Raw genomic sequence first — 19481 nt, forward strand, 5'->3', positions numbered from 1 at the left:
CAATAATTCATCCAATTGGTCATCAGTCAGAGTGACCAAGTACTTGAATTGAATCATCTTCATGTGAGAGAATCCTGGTTCATTAATTAAGTGGATCTGATAAATACAGTGAAGAACATTGTACTTATCATCAAGTAAAAATGTCCAAATATGAAAATAAGGTAACAAAGGTTTCCCCCAAGGCAATTATTTTTTACTGCAGATGTGTCCGTGTGTCTTGTAAGACTTTGTTCAGCATCAAAGTTCAGTGGCTACAATGGGACAAAATGTCCACACCAAAATAAAAAAATATATAGCACTTTTCTGGACACACCACTCAAAGGTAAATTGGGACTCCCCTCCACCACCACCAATGTGCAACACCCACCTGGATGATGCGATGGCAGCCACAGTATGCCAGAATGCTCTATTGTGAAGGAGAACAGAGTGATAAAGCCAATTTGTAAACACCTCTTCCAGCAGCAACCTTAGTTTTTCCCAGGAGATCTCCCATCCAGGTACTGAACAGGCTCACACTTGCTTAGCTTCAGTGGGCTGCTACAGTAGTTGTGAGTTGCAAGGTAACATGTCTGCTGGTGTAAAAAAATGTTACGGGTTCTAGTAAAGTCTTGGAACTGTCTGTCAAAATCTTAGATAATGTTTTGCACCTGTTCATTGTATCAGCTGCTGTTCAACCACACACACTCTCTCTCTAGTGCTGATCTAGCTTTGACATAATATTTTAGATATTCTGCTGTTTGTGTTGTTATGGCCACGAAGACAGCAATTTGTTGGTCACAGAGTTAATCATGAGAAAACATTTTTGCTCAATGTTTTGTGTTTAACAAGTGCTGTGATATGAAGTTCAAAAAGCCACATCTTCTGAAACGAGAAACTATTCAATTTCAGGTGACAAATTTTGAAACCACCACATACCTTTGCCTCTGCTCAACTATCTAACATGAGTGTGCAACAACAGGTCTGTTTCTTCTGCCTCATTGAAACTCCAGTTGAAACTGACAGAGACACCTTTGCAAATTTGTGGTCCCAATTGAATGTCCAGCCTTAAGCACAATATCCATGTCGTCTTTCCATTTTACTGCACAACACCTGATGAATCACTCAATGATTATTAAGCAAGTCATAAAACATGTAATCACTTTTACATAAAGTAATGAACCAATTTGTATAGTCAGCTATAGCCGTCAGTAGTAATGGACATACTGTAAGTTTGTAACCCAACCTCATTGTGAACATTGTGAAGTCTCTGAATGTATTAAATATCTCTTTCCTTCTAGGTTTTCCTTTTACTGGGTGCTTGAACCTACAATCCTGTAGTACTCCAAACCTCTACTTTCGATACCCACTTTATGAAAGACAAAATTCAAAGCATATTGATTTGAAAAGACTCAGGTATAGGGATCTGTCTTTGCTGAACAAGAATTGAATTTAATTTTATGCTTCATTGCATTGACCATAAGCTTAACTGATGCACAGCACTATCAGTCTGTTAGGTATGTGGGATCTTAAAGCAGGAAAGGCATTAGCTGAATGATGAAAAACACTGAAATGCCTCAGTAATGAGTACAACACTGTATAATAAAAAAGAAGAAATATTCTAAACATAAAACACTGCAAAATAAATACTTTGCCTTTTATGTACCATTTGGGAGTGATAATCTCTAGTTTTATTTGAAAAACCATTTATATGAAAGAGGCCACAGGGAAATTTGATTTGATTTGAAAACTGCCTTGCAGGCAAGAAAAATAGCTTCTTTCTTTGTAAAAACATTCAACTGACCCAAACGAAAACATTTCCACTTGGACATGTACATTAATAACAGAATAACACTGATTCTCATTCAAGATCAGTTTTATTTTACCAGTTGAGCTAATGGAGTATAAGAAGGCAAATAAAATCTTTATTGACTACTGTTGTATGTTTAAGAACTCAAATTAATCGTGTCCCAGATGCCTCTGAGACTATTACTTTTAGTCGCTCATCATTTGTACTGTTGTTTATGTCTTTCCACTGTCATCTTGTATTGTCAATTTTATAACACTCAGTTTATCGAAATAAGAAGGATAATTATTTAAACTCATGACAACTATGAATCAGTCAATCAGACCAATGATGATATATACTGATACACATGGATTCAAAAATACAATATGTAATTATTAATATAATCATAAAATGTGTTAAAACCAATACAAGAGTGAAAATCTGTACTGTATATACAGTATGAATCAATCTACCATCATACACACAAATGGCTGATCAATGTTCAGGGTTAGGATACTAAGGCCGTGTCAAAATATGGACACTTGTGGTCTTGAACCCTTGTTGAAATAATACAGTATCTTGTTTTGTGTTAAAACTGTCAGACAATTCTAATTTTAAATGTTCCATTTCCCCACCATTCCTAAGAATCTGAGTTAAAGAGCAGTGTCTGGGTGATCTTCCATTCAACACTAGAGAAACGTTATTGCACTCCTGCTGAACACTTAATTCTAAGCATGATAATAATAGCCTTGATGCTATACCAGACATCCTGCAAAAGTATAAATGCAAAACAATTAACTGGTATATAAGTAATAGTTAAAGTTACAAATGGTGAATGTTAAAAACAAGGAGTCATGATTCAGTTTCCAAAGAGCTTGGAAAAAGTTTTAATAGCTACTCCTAAGCACAGATAGTAGTAATATCCTAGCCAAGCTACCCAACTAAAGATCGCATTCTGACCTCCCAAGTGTTAAAATAGTCTGCTATTCTATACAAGTTTAACATACAAACACAAAACCACAAATGGGTTAGTGAAATTGTATTTAAACTGCTTTTCACCAAACATTTCATTTTACACATAGCCTTTCATAGCATTCTCATCATATCTGTTCAAAATATGCCTTCTTGCTCTATGCATAAAGAGAAAATACTGTATTTCTGTAGACAGTGACATCACCACCCCTCTTGGCAGTTTTCCAAACAGTTTTAAATTTAAATATTGTTTTAGAGTTCTGGTTATTTTTGTGAAAGTGAACCAAAGATGAAGTACTGATTCCCAGCCTCTTTGAAGAGCTCTTACATCCTTTTCTCTGGGTATAAATATAGGTTCTGTGAATAATGGGCGATACCTCAGAAAACATCTTCATAATAATGGAGTTTTCAATGACTCTCTGAAGTGGGAGAATGTGAAGTCAAAAGCTTCCCAAAGTCACTCCAAATCATCCTAGACTTTGAATGAGAGGTTTTGAGTGGCAGGTCTCCTTATCCAGGATAACTCCTCTTTCTCTGTACAATAATACACCAGTTCTTTTCACTTCATCATAAAATCTGATATTAATGAGCTCATGAAATAAACACTTGAAAAGCTTATGTGGTTTTGTACTTTTTAAAGTATTTTATTCAAGAATGTACAGTTTATTTAATAGACAAACATTTCACAGAAGTATTCAAAACAAATATTTTGGAATATATAAATAACACAACAATAATATGACTTCATATCACATGTAAACATGGTATTTTATAGATAAAACCTGTATATATTCGTAATATACAGGTATGGTCTGTTAGTTCATTCTAAAGATCTTTGCACACAGCATCCAATCTGTCATTTTCATCCATCCTGTCAAAATTAGTTCTTGATTGTACATTGCATTAAAAAGGCAGTGAGGTACAATATCTTCAATCAGCATGAGCATCAGTGATCAATATTCTGTGTTATATAGTACAATCAAAGGCAGATTTTTTAACTAGAATTTGTTAGATCCTACAGTTTTTAGTTTTGAATTAAGTTAATTAATTGCTTGCATTTATTTACTGATTTTCAACCAGTCATATATAAAATTTTAGAAATATTCCTACACATAGAAAGGAACCTACTTCATCACTGAATTGTAGTAACCATCTGTGTGATGGATGGCAGCCATAATGCATCACGGAATCTACTACACAACATACAGTATCAGGTGAAGGAATTTTTCCATTGTTCATTAAAAATTAATCATTTTTTATTTGGTGGGAGAAAGTGTTTCACCAAATTAATAAACATTATACAAGCCTAGAGTGGAATTTAGCCAGGACACCAGGATTAACACCACTACTCTTTTGGAAAGTTATGTGAAATTTTGAATCACCATGTAGTCAGAACTCCAGTTTTACATCTGATCCACAGGAAGACACAGCTCATAGCACAGTTTCCCTGGTCACTATACTTCGGAATTATGGTCCAGTGGGAAGATTGCTACTAGGTCCATCAACACAGCTTGTAGCAGCAGCCTAGATTTCCTTGAAGGTCTCCTGTCCCTGTACTGACTAGATCCAACCTTGCTTTTGTGTCTAACAAGATCAGACTAAGTAGAAATGTGTAGCTCTGGGACAAAACATAATTTCCAAATGTAAGTACTTATTTAAATTTAAATGCTAATACTCTAATAAAATCTTCCACTAAGTGACCCAATAAATTGTAAACTAGATTGTTATAATCATGTATTGCTAACTGCAGCCTGGTTTCAGGTTTTATATTTGTCTCTGTGTGATTTAGTATTCTGAATCCCCTGGTAAATTGTTTGCAGCTTTCAATGACTTGAGGGATTCTGAAGCTGTTGACTCCAATATTTTTACAAAAATGTTGAAAGCTTTTCCCCTTGGTGTAATATAATTTTGTTCCACTTTCTTCTGACCCACTTAAGCCATGGTAAATAAAAAGTACTGTCACCAGTCCTTTTCCAAATGAAAGCAACCTATTTTACATTTAAACTGGGAATACACAAAAAAACTGTTTTGTAGAACACACATTTCCAATATTTGCTCATCCTCATATCATTTTTTATTCTGATATTTGATACAAGCACATTGCAGTTAATTAAAGGATTGTGGCTGTTTGTTGATTTCTTCTTGATTAACTTGCTGATTGGAGCTGTGTGTAAGATATGCGTTTATTTGCAGAAATGTTTATATAAATGTAAAATGATTTGTGTAGTGTATGGGAGAGCTGTGAAATGGGGGCTGCAGGGAGAAGGATTGTACCAGCCAAATCTTGGACAGATGGGGTACTGTGTATTAGTAAGAAGTAGGCAGACAATCATACTGTAGATGTATTCTCACAAATATAGGGAAAACAAAGTAGAGTGAAGCAACTGAAGCTCAAAAATCTGCAGGAAAACAGCCAACCAACATGTTACTAATGGCAAATCTAATTAAAATATTGAGTCACTTACGCCTCAGTAGGGATGGCTGTGTCCATCACAGAGTGATTAAAAAGGGACTCAAAATCCTAATGACATTAGAGGCCAGTCCGGGGCCTTTAGTTACCAATTAGTGTTGATATTGCACACATGACTGACATGAGAACAGGATCGATTTTATTGTTTTCTTCAGCATGAAATTGAAGAAACTTGGGTTCATAAGGCCCAATACAGAATATACCCTTTGATACTTTGCTTGATGTCATAGAAATTTATGTTGCCCATGCAGACTTTTCTGCAGGTAGCACCAACACAGAATGTTTATAATGTCAATGTTTATATTTTTCATTTATTACTAAAATCCTATATTATAAGAACATGAAAATGTTACAAATACGATGTGGTCATTCACTTCTGATTGATTGGTTACAAGTCACTAGCTTTTCCAGGACTCTCATCTAAAGGATCTCAGGGAATCAGATTCAAAATACTTGGACAGTTTGACCCCCATTAATTTAGGCACAGATGTGCATTCTGTATAAATTCACCCTGGGACATGTTTGTTTCCATAACGTAGTGTAGATTCCTACTTCCTAGATTGCTACTCACTGTATATTTACAAAACTGTAATTACAAAATATTTACATTCAACTATGTTACACAATGAATTGTTCTATACTGTACATCTTTCAGAATCCTAATTGAAAAAAACTATAAGCTGTTTAATTTTTATTTTTACAATTTTGGGATTTTAGTTCTTTTCCAAAAAAGAATGGTAGAGCAGAGCTCACTTAATCAATATCCTGAATGTATTAAGTGAAATCTCTTTTAAAAGGCTTTCCTATTTTAAGATTTCAATTGTATTACGATTTGAAACCATGAAATAGGGAAGCCCTTTAAAAGTTATTAACAAAACACCAAAACAATGAACAAATCCGAGTAGAAAATCAGCAATTAACAACAAGTCATCTCTCTGATGCAATTTTCTGTCTAACACAGAAACCCACAGCTCTTACAACTAAGTTAGCATTAAATGAAGGACTAAAGCCATTTATACTTACAGTACAGCTTGGCAGGCTTTTTAGCTGACACTTGGCAAACATGGGGGGTCAGTGTTCCATGGGATATCAAGTATACCTAGGTTTACTCAAGCATGCCAAATCTGGGCTGTGTTTGTGTTTTTAAGTAGACTGCTGTTTGATAATAATATAACCAAGAATGTCTGGACTACACAGGATGACCCACTCAGGTGTCTTATTCTATTTCTGAGCGTAGCTTCCAAACCTGAATGAGTGGAACTATGATGAGAAAGCCGATACTTAAAGCATAATGAAGTCTGCTGTATTTTACCTTATTTTCACTTGAGAATTCTGCTCAACTAGTTAATTAGCATAAGTGAATGTGAGTGTAAGTATTCTGGGAGAAGAACTTCAGGTGGCAGAATAGGATACCTCACAATTAGAGCTTTGTCTCAAAATGCAAAATGATTATGATTCTTGAAGAAGTGCTACATAAACAAAATATGCTAGTGGATCTTGTAGTGTCACATATTGTTTTCTTTTTCCTTTAAAAATAAAGGAAAAATCAATACAGTAGGTAGAAAATATTCCTGAAATAAAAGTGATTTTGCTGTTTACAGATCAGATACAGTTTACAATGTATCTGATGAATGATAAATTTTAAGAGATTTGCTGAATGGTGGTATTTTCAAAGTGTAACTTACAGTATATAGTGCAGAAGTGTATTTTACTAGTATCACTCATTTTGTTATTGTCATTGTGACTTTAAGCTTTTAACCACTATGCATTTAAAAATAAACGACTAATTTGAGTTATTCATTTATCTTTTATGCACTTATTCCTACACATTACTTTATTCATAATACAAAAACAATTATGAAAATGATTGAAGACATAATGTTTACTAAAGCTCATCAAGATTAAAGCTGAAAAGAAGTGATTTCCTTGCAATACTTAACAGCTGCTGGAAAAATGCAAAAAATCCTCTGGTCTCCTGGGGACCTGTAATATCATATCTCCCAATAAAAATCCTTTCCGTAGGAGGATATGTTTATGTCTCAAAATCGTAAAACATGACAAAAAGAATTAAATGAAGTTGGCAGACCTTAGTGCCTTACCTGAAACGTTCATGGAAGAAAATGTTCACAGTAGATCAATGATGTTAAACCCTTGAGTTTAAGTACTGTACACGTACCGCTTTTTCAAACAGGAACTCTCAAATGGACCAGTGATGTGGAGAGAGGGTGGAAGTCCTTTTTGAATTATCTTGTTTTTCTCGAAGTGTCACCTTCTTTGAACGTATTAATCTTTCTGATGTCGGGGGCGTACGATCACTAGGAAGGGAATATGGATCTGGAATTGGGGCAAGTTGTGGGAGTACTGTTGATAACCAGCACCATGTTTTTTGCAAACATCTATTTTATATTGAATTGTTTGTCATTCGGACTTTATGTTTTGCTTCTTGACAACGATATATTTTTAAACATGCATGTAGAATTTCACTGGGGTTTTTTCAGTTTTCTTTTGTTTGGTGCTCTTTAGAAGACCTGATTTTCTAGGGTTTTTTGTGGAACTCCAAAAGTTGTTTTTTTTTTATTCTGTCCAGTTCAATGATAAAGCAGGCTCATCCATGTTTCATTTATTTAAGTTCATGTCCAGTGGTAGATTTGTCAATAACAGCACTTTCCCTGCTGGATTAATGTAATCAATGAGTAGGCTCTCAAAAGGAACAGGAATCGTAATTGTATGCAGTCACTTAAACACAAATTGAATTAAAACTGATTATTCATCCCCACTCTCTTTGTATAAATTAACCCTGGGACTGGTAATTGTTTCTGAAAGTAGCGGTGTAGTATCATCCCTGTGCCTCTTGATTTGATTTTTTGTACTATGTGCTAGGACTGTATTAGCTGCATAATGTAAAATCAAATAACTGACTCTGATTGATCTATAGCTAATGAAGCTACCACACCGACAGACAGTGTCTTTTAAGGACAAGGGCGGCAGCTGAAAACTGGTTAATGTGTACCCTTGTATGACTCAGCACACCATTACATTAGTAGTATTTGCTCTCAGTCACAACTTGTATCACTTGGGGGCTTTTTTAATGTGTTTTATTTGTACTGGGATCTATGATTTTATAGTTTAACAAAGTTTAACAACTTCCAATGTTTGTTCTCTAGTACATAATTTTGAACTCCCAACTAAATATAATGAGTTTTTTAGCTTACAATTTGTAAATGTCCATATTCTGGAATAGTATGTTTTTAAAATCACCTACCAATGGTTTAGGTTTAAAAACAATGCATATGCTAATTTAAGTTTAATACAACAACAGATTTGTTTTTTGTTGTATCTGAGTTTCTATCATTCATAAGTTTACCTTTAGATCAGCAACTGAGCTCTATGCTTTGGTTTATTCACAATTAGACTTGTATTAAACAATATTCCAGGGGGAGGAAGAGTTAAAAAGGATATAGAAATAAAATATATGCAAATGCCAAGCTTCTAGTTCAAATCATGGGCATAAATCAAAAATCAAAAGTGAAAACAAAACTTATCACACGTGTCATCATTTTCACTCATTTTGACATTTTTTTATTTCCTTCTCCTCTATTTGAATACCCATTCATTAAACTTGAAAAACACAGTTCACTGTACCAATGTGAATCATTTTGAATGTGTCATGATCATTAAATTTCTTTTTGTTCTGCTTACCTGATAAATATGTAATAGCAGCATGATGATCTACTTGGTTTTCATTGAAATACAAATATTGATTTGGAAAGATGGATGCTTAAAACAGCTTCCAACATGGGAGTGTGACTGCATGGCTGCAGTGATGCTATTGATTGAAGGCAGTTATGACAAAGATTCATGGCACACTACTTTGTTATGTAATTGGCCATTTTCAGTAGTACTGTATCTTTTATTTGGCTTGTGTAAAATGGTACCATAAACCATTATTCCAATGATCCAATGATCTCAATGATCAATTAAATATAATAACTTACACTTATATAGCCCTTTTCTGGACACTCCACTCAAAGCGCTCTACTGGTAATGGGGACTCCCCTCCACCACCACCAATGTGCAGCATCCACCTGGATGATGTGACGGCAGCCATAGTGCACCAGAATGCTCACCATACATCAGCTATCAGTGGGGAGGAAAGCAAAGTAATGAAGCCAATTGATAGATGGGGATTATTAGGAGGCCATGATTGGTAAGGGCCAATGGGAAATTTAGCCAGGACGCCAGGGTTACACCCCTACTGAAGGACGGCGTCTGTTAACAGTATAGTGTCCCCGTCACTATACTGGGGCATTAGGACCCACATAGACCACAGGGTGAGCACTACCTGCTGGCCCCATTAACACCCCTACCAACAGCAACCCTAGTTTTTCCCAGGAGGTCTCCCATCCAGGTACTGACCAGGCTCACACCTGCTTAGCTTCAGTGGGCTGCCAGTTGTGAGTTGCAGGGTGATATGGCTGCTGGCAAGTGTACAGTACAGCTTGAACCATAGGGAATTTTTCATGGTCAAGAAGGCCCTTACCAATCTCCAGTGTTAACCAGAGGATGCAAGTAAGTCATCATGGGCATAAGTGGTGCTCCCTCTGAGCTGAAGTAGCACTCTCTAGATCAGTGGAGACAAAAAAACAGCCTGCAGGCTGCTTTTGACCTGCCAAGCTGGTCAGGCCCCTGTCTAAGGTTGGTAAGAAACTGAGTGGAGATACAGCCTGTACCTTCCCTAAGTCTGGATAATACACACATGACATTGTGAAGTAAGCTCACTGCTTTTACCTGTGGCTCCCTAACTGTAATTGTTAAGCTGTAATTGCAGTGCTCAAGCATCTATAAGGAAGAGGCTAACTGGACCCCTCTTGCTTTCACTGGCAGTGAGCTGGGGAACTGCTGCAGGGCTCTCAACAATACATAATTTATGTAGTTTACAATAATCACAACTGTGATTTTTTAAGTAACTTCATGTACTCAGAGGGCAATGAGTAAAGTATATTTACTACTGTACTACTGTTCATTGGCATATAGTAAAGACACAATGATAATCACATTTTAAAGGAAATTACAGTTTGTTGCTGTAGAATAAACACCAAAATCACATAAAACTCCCAATAAGAAATGCTATATTATACTACAGTATACTGTATGTACAGTATTGCATGCTTGAAGTACATTTGAATCAAACCTCCCATATCAAAAAACACTTCTGCTCTAGATGTGTTGAATGGACTCCTCTCAGATGTAACCTTTCACAGCACAGGGGATTCACTGTGATCCCATTAATACAGTATATGCAGACATTTCACTGTTGCTCAGCACATAGTTTTCACAATGTAGCTGGTTGAATGGGCTGGTTTAGATATATGTCATTATATTTATTAATTTAGCTGCCCCATTTATAAATGCATGTATGCCAGTTTCATAACCTAGTCCTTGTAGTGAATCTTCCAGCTACTCAACAATGGAAACTTGCTGAATTAGTGGCTAACTCGCTAACTCACTCCCATCCTCACTGCGACTTGGTTATTTTTTTTCTATACAGGGCAGTGAGGAGGGTGATGTGGACAAGAACAAATGCTGCACGCTGTGTAACATGTCTTTTACCTCGGCGGTGGTGGCACAGTCCCATTACCAGGGCAAAATCCATGCCAAGAGGCTAAAACTCTTGCTGGGGGAGCAGCCGGCAATAACTGCAAAAGGTAAGGCCTTTCAGCAAGGGCTGGAGAAAGAGTGGGCAACCCGAGTGATTTGACTGCTCGTTAGAAGACAGCAAAAGCAATGGAATGTCTTTGTTTTTGTGTTTTGGGAGGTATTCTTATGCATAAATTTGGGGACAGGATTCAAGGAAACACACAAGATGATTTGGGCACAGGCCCATGAAGAACATTATCATTAATTAAGTATAAAAGTGCCAGAAATGTTTTTTTGCACCCCAGAGAGTAGAGTGGGGTTTGTAAATGAATATAAATATAATGAGAGTCAATAGAGGTTCCCACAAATACAGGAATGGAAATTTGTGTTTTTCTGGTGTATGTATTTTATTCGGTCATACTGAGTGAATGCTTTGTTTTGTTGTTTTGTATTATTTATTCCTAAATACTGTACTGTCCGATTTTTTTTCCCTTTTTGTCCGTGCTAATGCCAACCACTCAGCAATAGAAACTGGATGATTTAGTGGACCACTTGCTTCAGATGCTCTCGGAGTATATAAAGAAAAAAACAGAAAAACTTCAGACACTTAATTATTGTAGCAACCCAGGATCTATTCTGGAAGCAGACTTTGCCAGGCAAAACTGCACCCTGTACTGGATGCAGGACACACATGTAAGGACAGTTTATTAGGTAAACGAATAAACCAAGGCTGCTTGTCCTGAGAGGTGGGAGGATACCAGAGCATCTGGCAAAAACCTATAAAAATGTGGGAAGAACACAAAAAGTACACAGAAGGCACCACAGTTTGGAATCAAATCGAATCCAGGACCCATGCACTATGAGGGAGCAATGCTTATCGTCATGCCAGTAATTCCTTAAATTTGTATTTTCCTTTGGGATGTCATATAACTGTTAAGAATCTCCTACATTCTTTATCTATCTTTTTCAAGCAATCTGCTGAGCAAAGCTGCACAACTCATGTTTTCCTCATTGCAGCCAAGAACAAAGTGAAAAAGAAGCAGTGGGATGGGATTTAGTGTGAATAGCAGGTGCTGACTGAGCTCCCATTCTGTTATGGATTGTTAACCATCCTTCAATGAGGATGGAGTACAGTCTGTGGTGACTGAGCAGGCAAGCTCATCTTGACTGAGTATTCTCACCTGTTTGTGTTGGACAAAAGAAAAGATTATTGTTTGACATAACCTTAGAAGTCAAAGTCAAATGATGCCTCCTAGTCCTTTAGAATTGTAATCTTTATGCATTTGTCTCTATATGAGGAGACAAATGTGCAACAAGAGAACCTGGTGGGTAAAATGTGTGTAAAGAACTGCTAAGATTTCAGCAAGTAGATGCAGGTGCAGTGCTGGAGATGTTTTGGTGATGAATTTTGTGGGGTTCTTCAAAAGATTTGCATGAAGATTGGATCCATTTGCTGTTTCATCAGAAAACAATTACAAGCAAGGAAGGGATATGCATTTAAAAATATATTTAATATGAAGACGTGTGTGATTGTATAATTGCAAGTGATTTTACTGGCATGACAAAACCTTAAATCTGGTGAATACCCCTTTGCACCTGTTTTGCATTCTTAGAGGTACAATGTACCATATACTGTATCTGAAACCTTTTCCAAGTGCAAACCATCCCTGAGGCTCCCATATCTGCGCAAGGCTTGTTGTATCTCTGAGTTAAATATGCTCCAGTTCTTTTATTTTACCCATTGAGAAACACAGAGAAAGCCACGTTTACAGTAATTGTGAACGTGCATCTCCCACTGACAACTCTTTGATATTCTGTATGAGCTTGTCTAAGCTTGTGCATTACATTGGTAACTTGAAAGCTTCAGAAATCTTGAAACCCCAACATATTATGCCTGAGGTTATGTGAAGTAAATGTTGAGGGATAAATACTGTAGCAAAGTCACATCAAGGCCTTCTCAATAGTCGCTGCAATCTATGTGCAGAAACTCTTGGACCTCAAAGGCAGCCCTGATTTTTTTTTAGATGCACTGCAGAACATTACTTTCTCTTCTCCTTTTTTATACTTTTTTTGTACTATGACACATGGCAGGCTTCTGTATTAGGGGCAAGCATGGAGGAGAATGTGCTACATCACCCATCAGAACAAATCAGTGTCCAGATCCAGCCAGTACTGAGTGGTAATTGACCCAGAAAACAAACACATCAAGAAAAGTGCTATTGGTTGAGGTTAGGGCTAAAAAAAAAAGATTACACTGGAAGCTTTCAAGGATAGATGGGAATTTGTACATGTTTTCAGTTACTGGGGCTGTCTGTGCTCTGTGTGTCTCTCTGTGATTTTGTGCGCATGTGTGTTTTATCTGTGGTGTTGTTTTCTCTCGTGCTTAAAATGCTTCTCAATGATGAATGCCATTTTAAGATGTTCTGTTAAGCAAAGATTCAATCCAGCCTATTTAGCCTAGAGACAGTTATTAGTGTCCCTTTTAAAGTAAAAGGGAATTTATCAGTTACAAAAGCCCAGCTCCTGCTTTCTTTATTTAATGAAGGGAATGAATAGGAATTATCTATTTACTGAACTACGTATGATACAGAACATGCCAGGGGATTTCATTGGCTGACATTATAAGACAGTAGGAACCAGGAATGCGATCATTACAGCTGCCCAAAGTGGCAAGCCATTTATTTCTGCTGTGATTATCAACCACCTGCTGTTTCTCAGCCATGAAAAAATGTTACTTGTCGGAGGAAGTAAAAGACCACAGTAGATACAGACACGATGAGATATACTTCATGTGTTTTTAACCACTGATGACTTCACAGTCAAAGAAGCTGTTTAAATCAAAGGGTTGTTTCTTATCAAATGTTGTCCATTCTGTTCCATTTTTGGGCTTTTATATTTGCTGTACATTTATAATGTGTTCCGATACTAAGATACTAAGAACTGCTAATACTAAGATATTCTCCATTTCTTTATGGGACAATAAGTCATTATCATTTGGAACATGTAATTTGCAGCTTTCTTCCAATGCAAAATTTGCATCACTTTTTCTATATCCAGATAAAATCCAGACAAACATTCAAACTGTGGTTTTAAATGAATAAATAGAAATTAATTTCCACCTCGTTCTAGTTCCTCACCAGTACATTTGTGTGGTTACTTTAAGAAATCTGAATGAGATTTTTTAGTTTTCTTCCACGGTTATTTATTGCTTGAGCTCACAATGAAAATTGTTTTGAACACTTGTATTCCTTAAAAAAATCTAAAGTTTCCAGCAGGTTTTCTATCATTCTTTCATTGCTGACGGATGCAGTCATTACCTCAGCCATCTGTGGCTGCCGTTTTGAAATGAAAGACACCAAAGTCCCAACTGAGGGATAAGAAACAAAGCTATCAATCAAGGAATCACATTCGACATTCTTTTCCCTGGGTGGAAACAACTCCCTCTAATTGATGTAACGTGATGAACTATCAAAATCCAAATATTGTAGATGTTTCAGGTTAATTTTACTTTGCTTTTTATGTTATTGTGTATGCTAGTAATTATTATAGAGCATAAAAGGACATTACATTCAAGATAACAAGGAAGTTTACTCTTGAATGGTTAAGACCCTTTTAATTATTTTTTTTTCTTACAAGTCAGCCCAGACAAGGCAATTCATAAAAACTCATTATAGTCTGAACGGAACGAGTACCATGGAAAAGTTCATACCAGTAGCGGACATACTGTAGATGCTCTTGTTAAATATGTTCTTGTTAAGGGATTGTTTCACATCCTTGCCTTTTTTACACACATTTATACTTCTGCCTGACCTGTCTCTGCAGATTAACATACTGTACTGGAGCAATCACAAAAAGAAGATTTGCATTACTGTAGGTGATAATAGGATCATTCAAAACATTTGACAAAATCTGAAATGCTGAAGGGACAGATGCTGACTAAGATCCATGAAAGGGATAGAATGATTCTGATTGCTGTTTATGCTGCTTGTTGATTAAAGGGTTGCTGCTACACTTTGTCCTCATCATTTGTCGATAATCTCATGTAAAATCCTGAGTTATTAATGAAATGATAGATACTGTAGCAGATTTCAATATCACATCTTTTCAGCATGTATTCTGTTCTTTAGCATAGTTGTATTTCAGCCTTGTAGAGTACAGTATTTTGTTTTTGAGGTGGCTTCCTAAGTTTGAAAACCTGTACATACAAGGTACAAAAAGTATATATTACTAGCTGGATTTCTGCTGATTTTTCTTTGATTTTGAAAATTTGATTAATATTTTACTTTTTGCGTGGGGCGTTAGTATAACAGAAACGTATCGCAGAGTGAAGCTCAGAATTATGTTCAAGCAACTAGAGACAGAAACAAATTTAGACCATATCTACAGTAATACTATACCAATAGGTCTCTTTTTTGCTTATATAAATATGTTTTGCTTTTTATCTTTGTAAGACAGTGGTCTATTCCTAGCATTGAGACATGTCAGACAATTACAAGATACATTTGGGATTATTTGCTGGCAACTGTATGTTTGGGTTATTGATTTATACATAAGAATTTGCTGTGTGCTTGCAAGTTTGGTGTGTCTCTTAGGATTCTGAGTTATTTCAACTGAACGTCAGTCAGTACAAGAAAAATACAGGTTCAAAGAGTCATTGAAAAGATAATTATATATGAAATTCAACAGACTCAGTCATTAGTTTTCATTTATCTTTACAACAAATAAGAAATATCTTTTAATACAAAAGCCTTCTGTTGCAATTATTATTGAACGTGTGGAGAACAGTCTACAATCGATAGGGCTTATTTCATAAATGCCAAACTGACTTAATACTGCACTTTATATTCCATTTGCTACCAGTTCTAGTCACCAACAAAGACCACCTTTGTTTCCATGAGGGTGTTTTGCTTCTCTAAATGTTCTTATTTCATTAATTTGGTCCATTGAGTGCTTGTTTCAAAGTCATTAACATTTGATTTCCCTTGGTAAATTGTGCGGTAGACTATGTGCTTTCTTTTTATAAATTATAAGTAAATTAAAAATATGATTGACAGTCCAGGGCTTTTATAACTCTCTTAGCACTGCGACAAAAAGGATTAATGACAATCTTAAATGTGTGTTTAGAATAAACTACATTAAGGAAATGTAAGAAAATGTAGCAAGTTCTCCCCACACATTAATATTTGACATATTTCTCAGAAATTAGCCTAATACTGAATTTATTCATTTTTATCCAGTGCTTATTAGCAACTCTTCGTTTGTAAGTGCTTTTATTTTTGTAATTGAAAAATTTTGTTCTGTTAACTTTTTGGTTGGGAAGCATTTTTAAAGTTTTCTGCAGCTTTTTTCAAACCCTTATGCTTATTTTCTGCAGGATCACCCTGGGAAATTCATGCCTTGCTTTGTAGTCCACTTGTCAAGTTTGTCATAATTTGTTACCACAACTTGTAAGTGGCTTGCTTCCATGTGTTTTTCAAGTTATATAAAAAAGTTTGTCAGCTTTCCCTGTTTTCCATCACTATCGTTTTCAAAAGGTTTTGTGGGTAGTCTTTTCGCTTAGTGCATCACTGAGTGCTCTTAAATATTTTTTAATTCACAGTATAATCACCTATTATTTACAGTTTTAATACCCACAGTACCTGTTTTAGAATCACCAATTCTGTCTTTACAGCAATAATTTCTACGGAAAAATGAACAAGTGCAGACATGCTCTTTCGACACTCTCATCCATCAAGACATTCGTCTTCAAAGGCTTTTAAATCTCAAAGACATAGCTCTGTATCTTCTGACCTACTACTGGGAGACTAATATTAGCCAACCTACAAAGTGCTGACTTCTGGGCTCTAAGTGGTTTGGGTTCAGCTTCTGTCTTTTTCACTTGTATCACTTATTTTAAAATTCCATCATCTATAAATATATCTCACAGTCTCCTTTACTGTGGAGCCCAAAAGTACTGAGTGTCCGCTCATTGATTTTAAAGTGCTTCTGCAGGTAGATTCTGTGAGTTCTAAGAAGATACAATCTATGTTGCTGCTCCCTGCTGAGTTAGAGTCCATTATTCTTTGCTGATTTTATGAGAGGCAATAGATAACAACAATGTAATTTGTATCACATATAGTTTGATAACATATACTGAAAAGGCAGTGATGAATATGGTGAAGACTTTCATACCTCACACCAAAATGGTCCAAATTCCTCGTCAAAATAATTTTAAGCAATGCCATTCGTAAAGTGTAAATGTTTCATATAGGATAAAGTGCCTCTCTACTGGGCACTATGATCTCAGGGTATTTCTCACCAGCTCTACCCACTGTCAAAATGCTAATGCATCCTTTTTCCTGTGCTCATATGTGATCCACAGAAACCTGTTTAGGAAGATTGAATGCAAACTCTGAACCCTTTTAATTAGTGGCTTTCATTGAATGATACATGAAAACCGATACCAGACAAATTAATTTAGGAAATACAGTAGGGCAGTAAGAATTGTTTTGAAGTCATAATTAAATTGCAATAAACAGCATACGACCAGCAGTAAAATGATATTGATTATGACTAATGGTCCTCACAAAATAAATTGTATCTGTAAACTCATTAAATTTATACTCTGCATGTTTCAGCTATTTTCATGTTTATTGTGCGTAAAATCTGCTGACTGATTTCTTTTCTTGGTGGACATCTAAAAAAACACAATGCCTTAAATGGTCGATCGATTAACTGAGACAAGGAAAAATCATTGGAGTTGGATTAGAAATAATACTTTTGCAAATTGAGATTGAATTAAGAGATGCTGCCTCACAACTCTGGGGTCTTGGATTGATTTCTGGACTGGAGTGTCTTCTGTGTGAAGTTTCCATGTTCTTTATGTCTGTCCTGGCTTTCTCCAAGTGTTCCTGTCTTCTTCTTTCCAAAGACATGATGTCTAGGTTCTTTGATGTCTGTAAAATATTCCTGTGTGTGTGCCCTGTGATTTACTGTCATCCCATTGAGGGTGTCATTCTGCCTTGTACCTTACGGTTCTGGGACAGGTGCTGGGTTACTGCAACCATTGCCAGGAAGAAGCATCTTTCTTGGATGACGTATTAGAACTCAGTAGGAATTTTATTATTCTATGGAACAATAAAAATGTATAAATTAAAGACTGGACCTAGTCAGTGTTTGGGGAAATAACCTGCAGGCTCAAAAAAATATGTAAAACCACTGTTATCACAACAGCTGGTCAAACGTTTTTATCGCAAACAGTTGTAGGCTGAAATTATTAACATTCAGATCAGATTACCAGTGTATGTGTGTTTGATGCATTTTAGCACTAAATAATTTGTTGCATATATTTCAATGCCTCCAATAATTAGCAATCAAAATGATCTTGGTATGGCAGGCTGCTGAGCAGAGCAAATAATAAAAGTGCTTTAACTTTTTTTTACTGTTTATTATTCTTACTGAGTTGTTTAACTGTAAGTAGACGTTTGTAGTTGATCTGTTAGCCTAATGAGATAATTACTATCAAATGATTAATAATTATTGTTCATGAGAATAGAGGCTGTTTAATGTCACTGTTGTACCAGAATCATTGCATAAGCAATAGCAATGTACTGTAACTGACTTTCTGTTTTTTTACTATTTAGTTCAGCTTTCATTTAATGATTTTCTTGATTGATTAATACTGTTTCCCCCTTTGTTTTGGATAGTGTTTGTGATAGCTTTTAAACTCGAGCAGTACCGCAATGTAAACGTTTATGAACAGTGAGCCAATGGAAATATAAGCTATGGTTCTGAACACAGGCATTTTACAGTACATGTACTAAATTGTAATTTAGTTCCTACACTATAACTGAACTGATTACAAGTGAGGTTATTCAAGTTGTCATCAGCTGTTAATGAAGAGGTTTATGCACTTACAATGACTTTTATCCAGCATACACATTTACTGTATGTGAATCCATGTGAGCTCATTACTCATTACACAAATTTTAGTAAAAGTCTATGAGACTAACATGTTTTAAAAGGGGTGAAAGATGTGTTTTGCATTTCTAGTTTAACATTGCCTATAGAACATGTATGCCTCCTTTCCAAACTAATACATTTTGTGGCCTAACAGCCTGAAAGCAAGATGCATTAAAATCTGAATTTATTTTACCTTTATTTCCACATTGTTATACCTCCTAGTGAAAAAAATGCTGAAATGAAAATGGGTTGGATATCTGTACATTGATAATTGCATGTTTCTTTCACAGTTTCCTGTCTATATCCTTAGCACTGCTTTTTAATTAAGAGTAAAGTATTAAAAGACCGTTGTTCACTTAGGACTTTTCTTTCGAGCATTAATTTAGTTCATGAATGTATGAGGAATTAACCATGTCATTCTTTAGCTTTTGTGTTACTGCAGTTGTTACCTATTGTACATTACAGGCACACAGCAATGAACTGTGCCTGGATGGGCGTTAATTGTTCTGTTCAAAGCAAAGGTTCCAGATTTCACAGATGTTAACTTGTTTTTATTTTTCCCAAGATGACTATTCCTGCCATCCATGTGGCTGATTGGAGGGTAAAGGGCGATTCCTTCAATTGGATTTTTTTTTATATGAGGCAATGCCTCAGACACAGGACATGAAAAGCCTAAGTGTAGCATAGTTTATAATG

At 35.8% G+C, this 19481-nt stretch overlaps 1 protein-coding gene across 4 annotated transcripts in view; it reads left to right on the plus strand.

Moving 5' to 3' along the window:
- The window catches only part of zmat4b (zinc finger, matrin-type 4b), a 130363-nt gene that overhangs the window by 64531 nt on the left and 46351 nt on the right, over positions 1-19481 (plus strand). For all 4 annotated transcript variants that reach the window (XR_011182874.1, XM_006625361.3, XM_015345736.2 and 1 more), the window contains one exon: positions 10756-10912. Coding sequence is in view for 3 of the 4 variants with exons in the window: in XM_006625361.3 (XP_006625424.2) it covers positions 10756-10912 (157 nt within the window). In the remaining variant the exon portion in view is untranslated. The remainder of the gene's footprint in view (positions 1-10755; positions 10913-19481) is intronic.

The sequence above is a fragment of the Lepisosteus oculatus genome, chromosome 2, assembly GCF_040954835.1.
Source record: "Lepisosteus oculatus isolate fLepOcu1 chromosome 2, fLepOcu1.hap2, whole genome shotgun sequence".
Classification (NCBI taxonomy): Eukaryota; Metazoa; Chordata; class Actinopteri; order Semionotiformes; family Lepisosteidae; genus Lepisosteus; species Lepisosteus oculatus.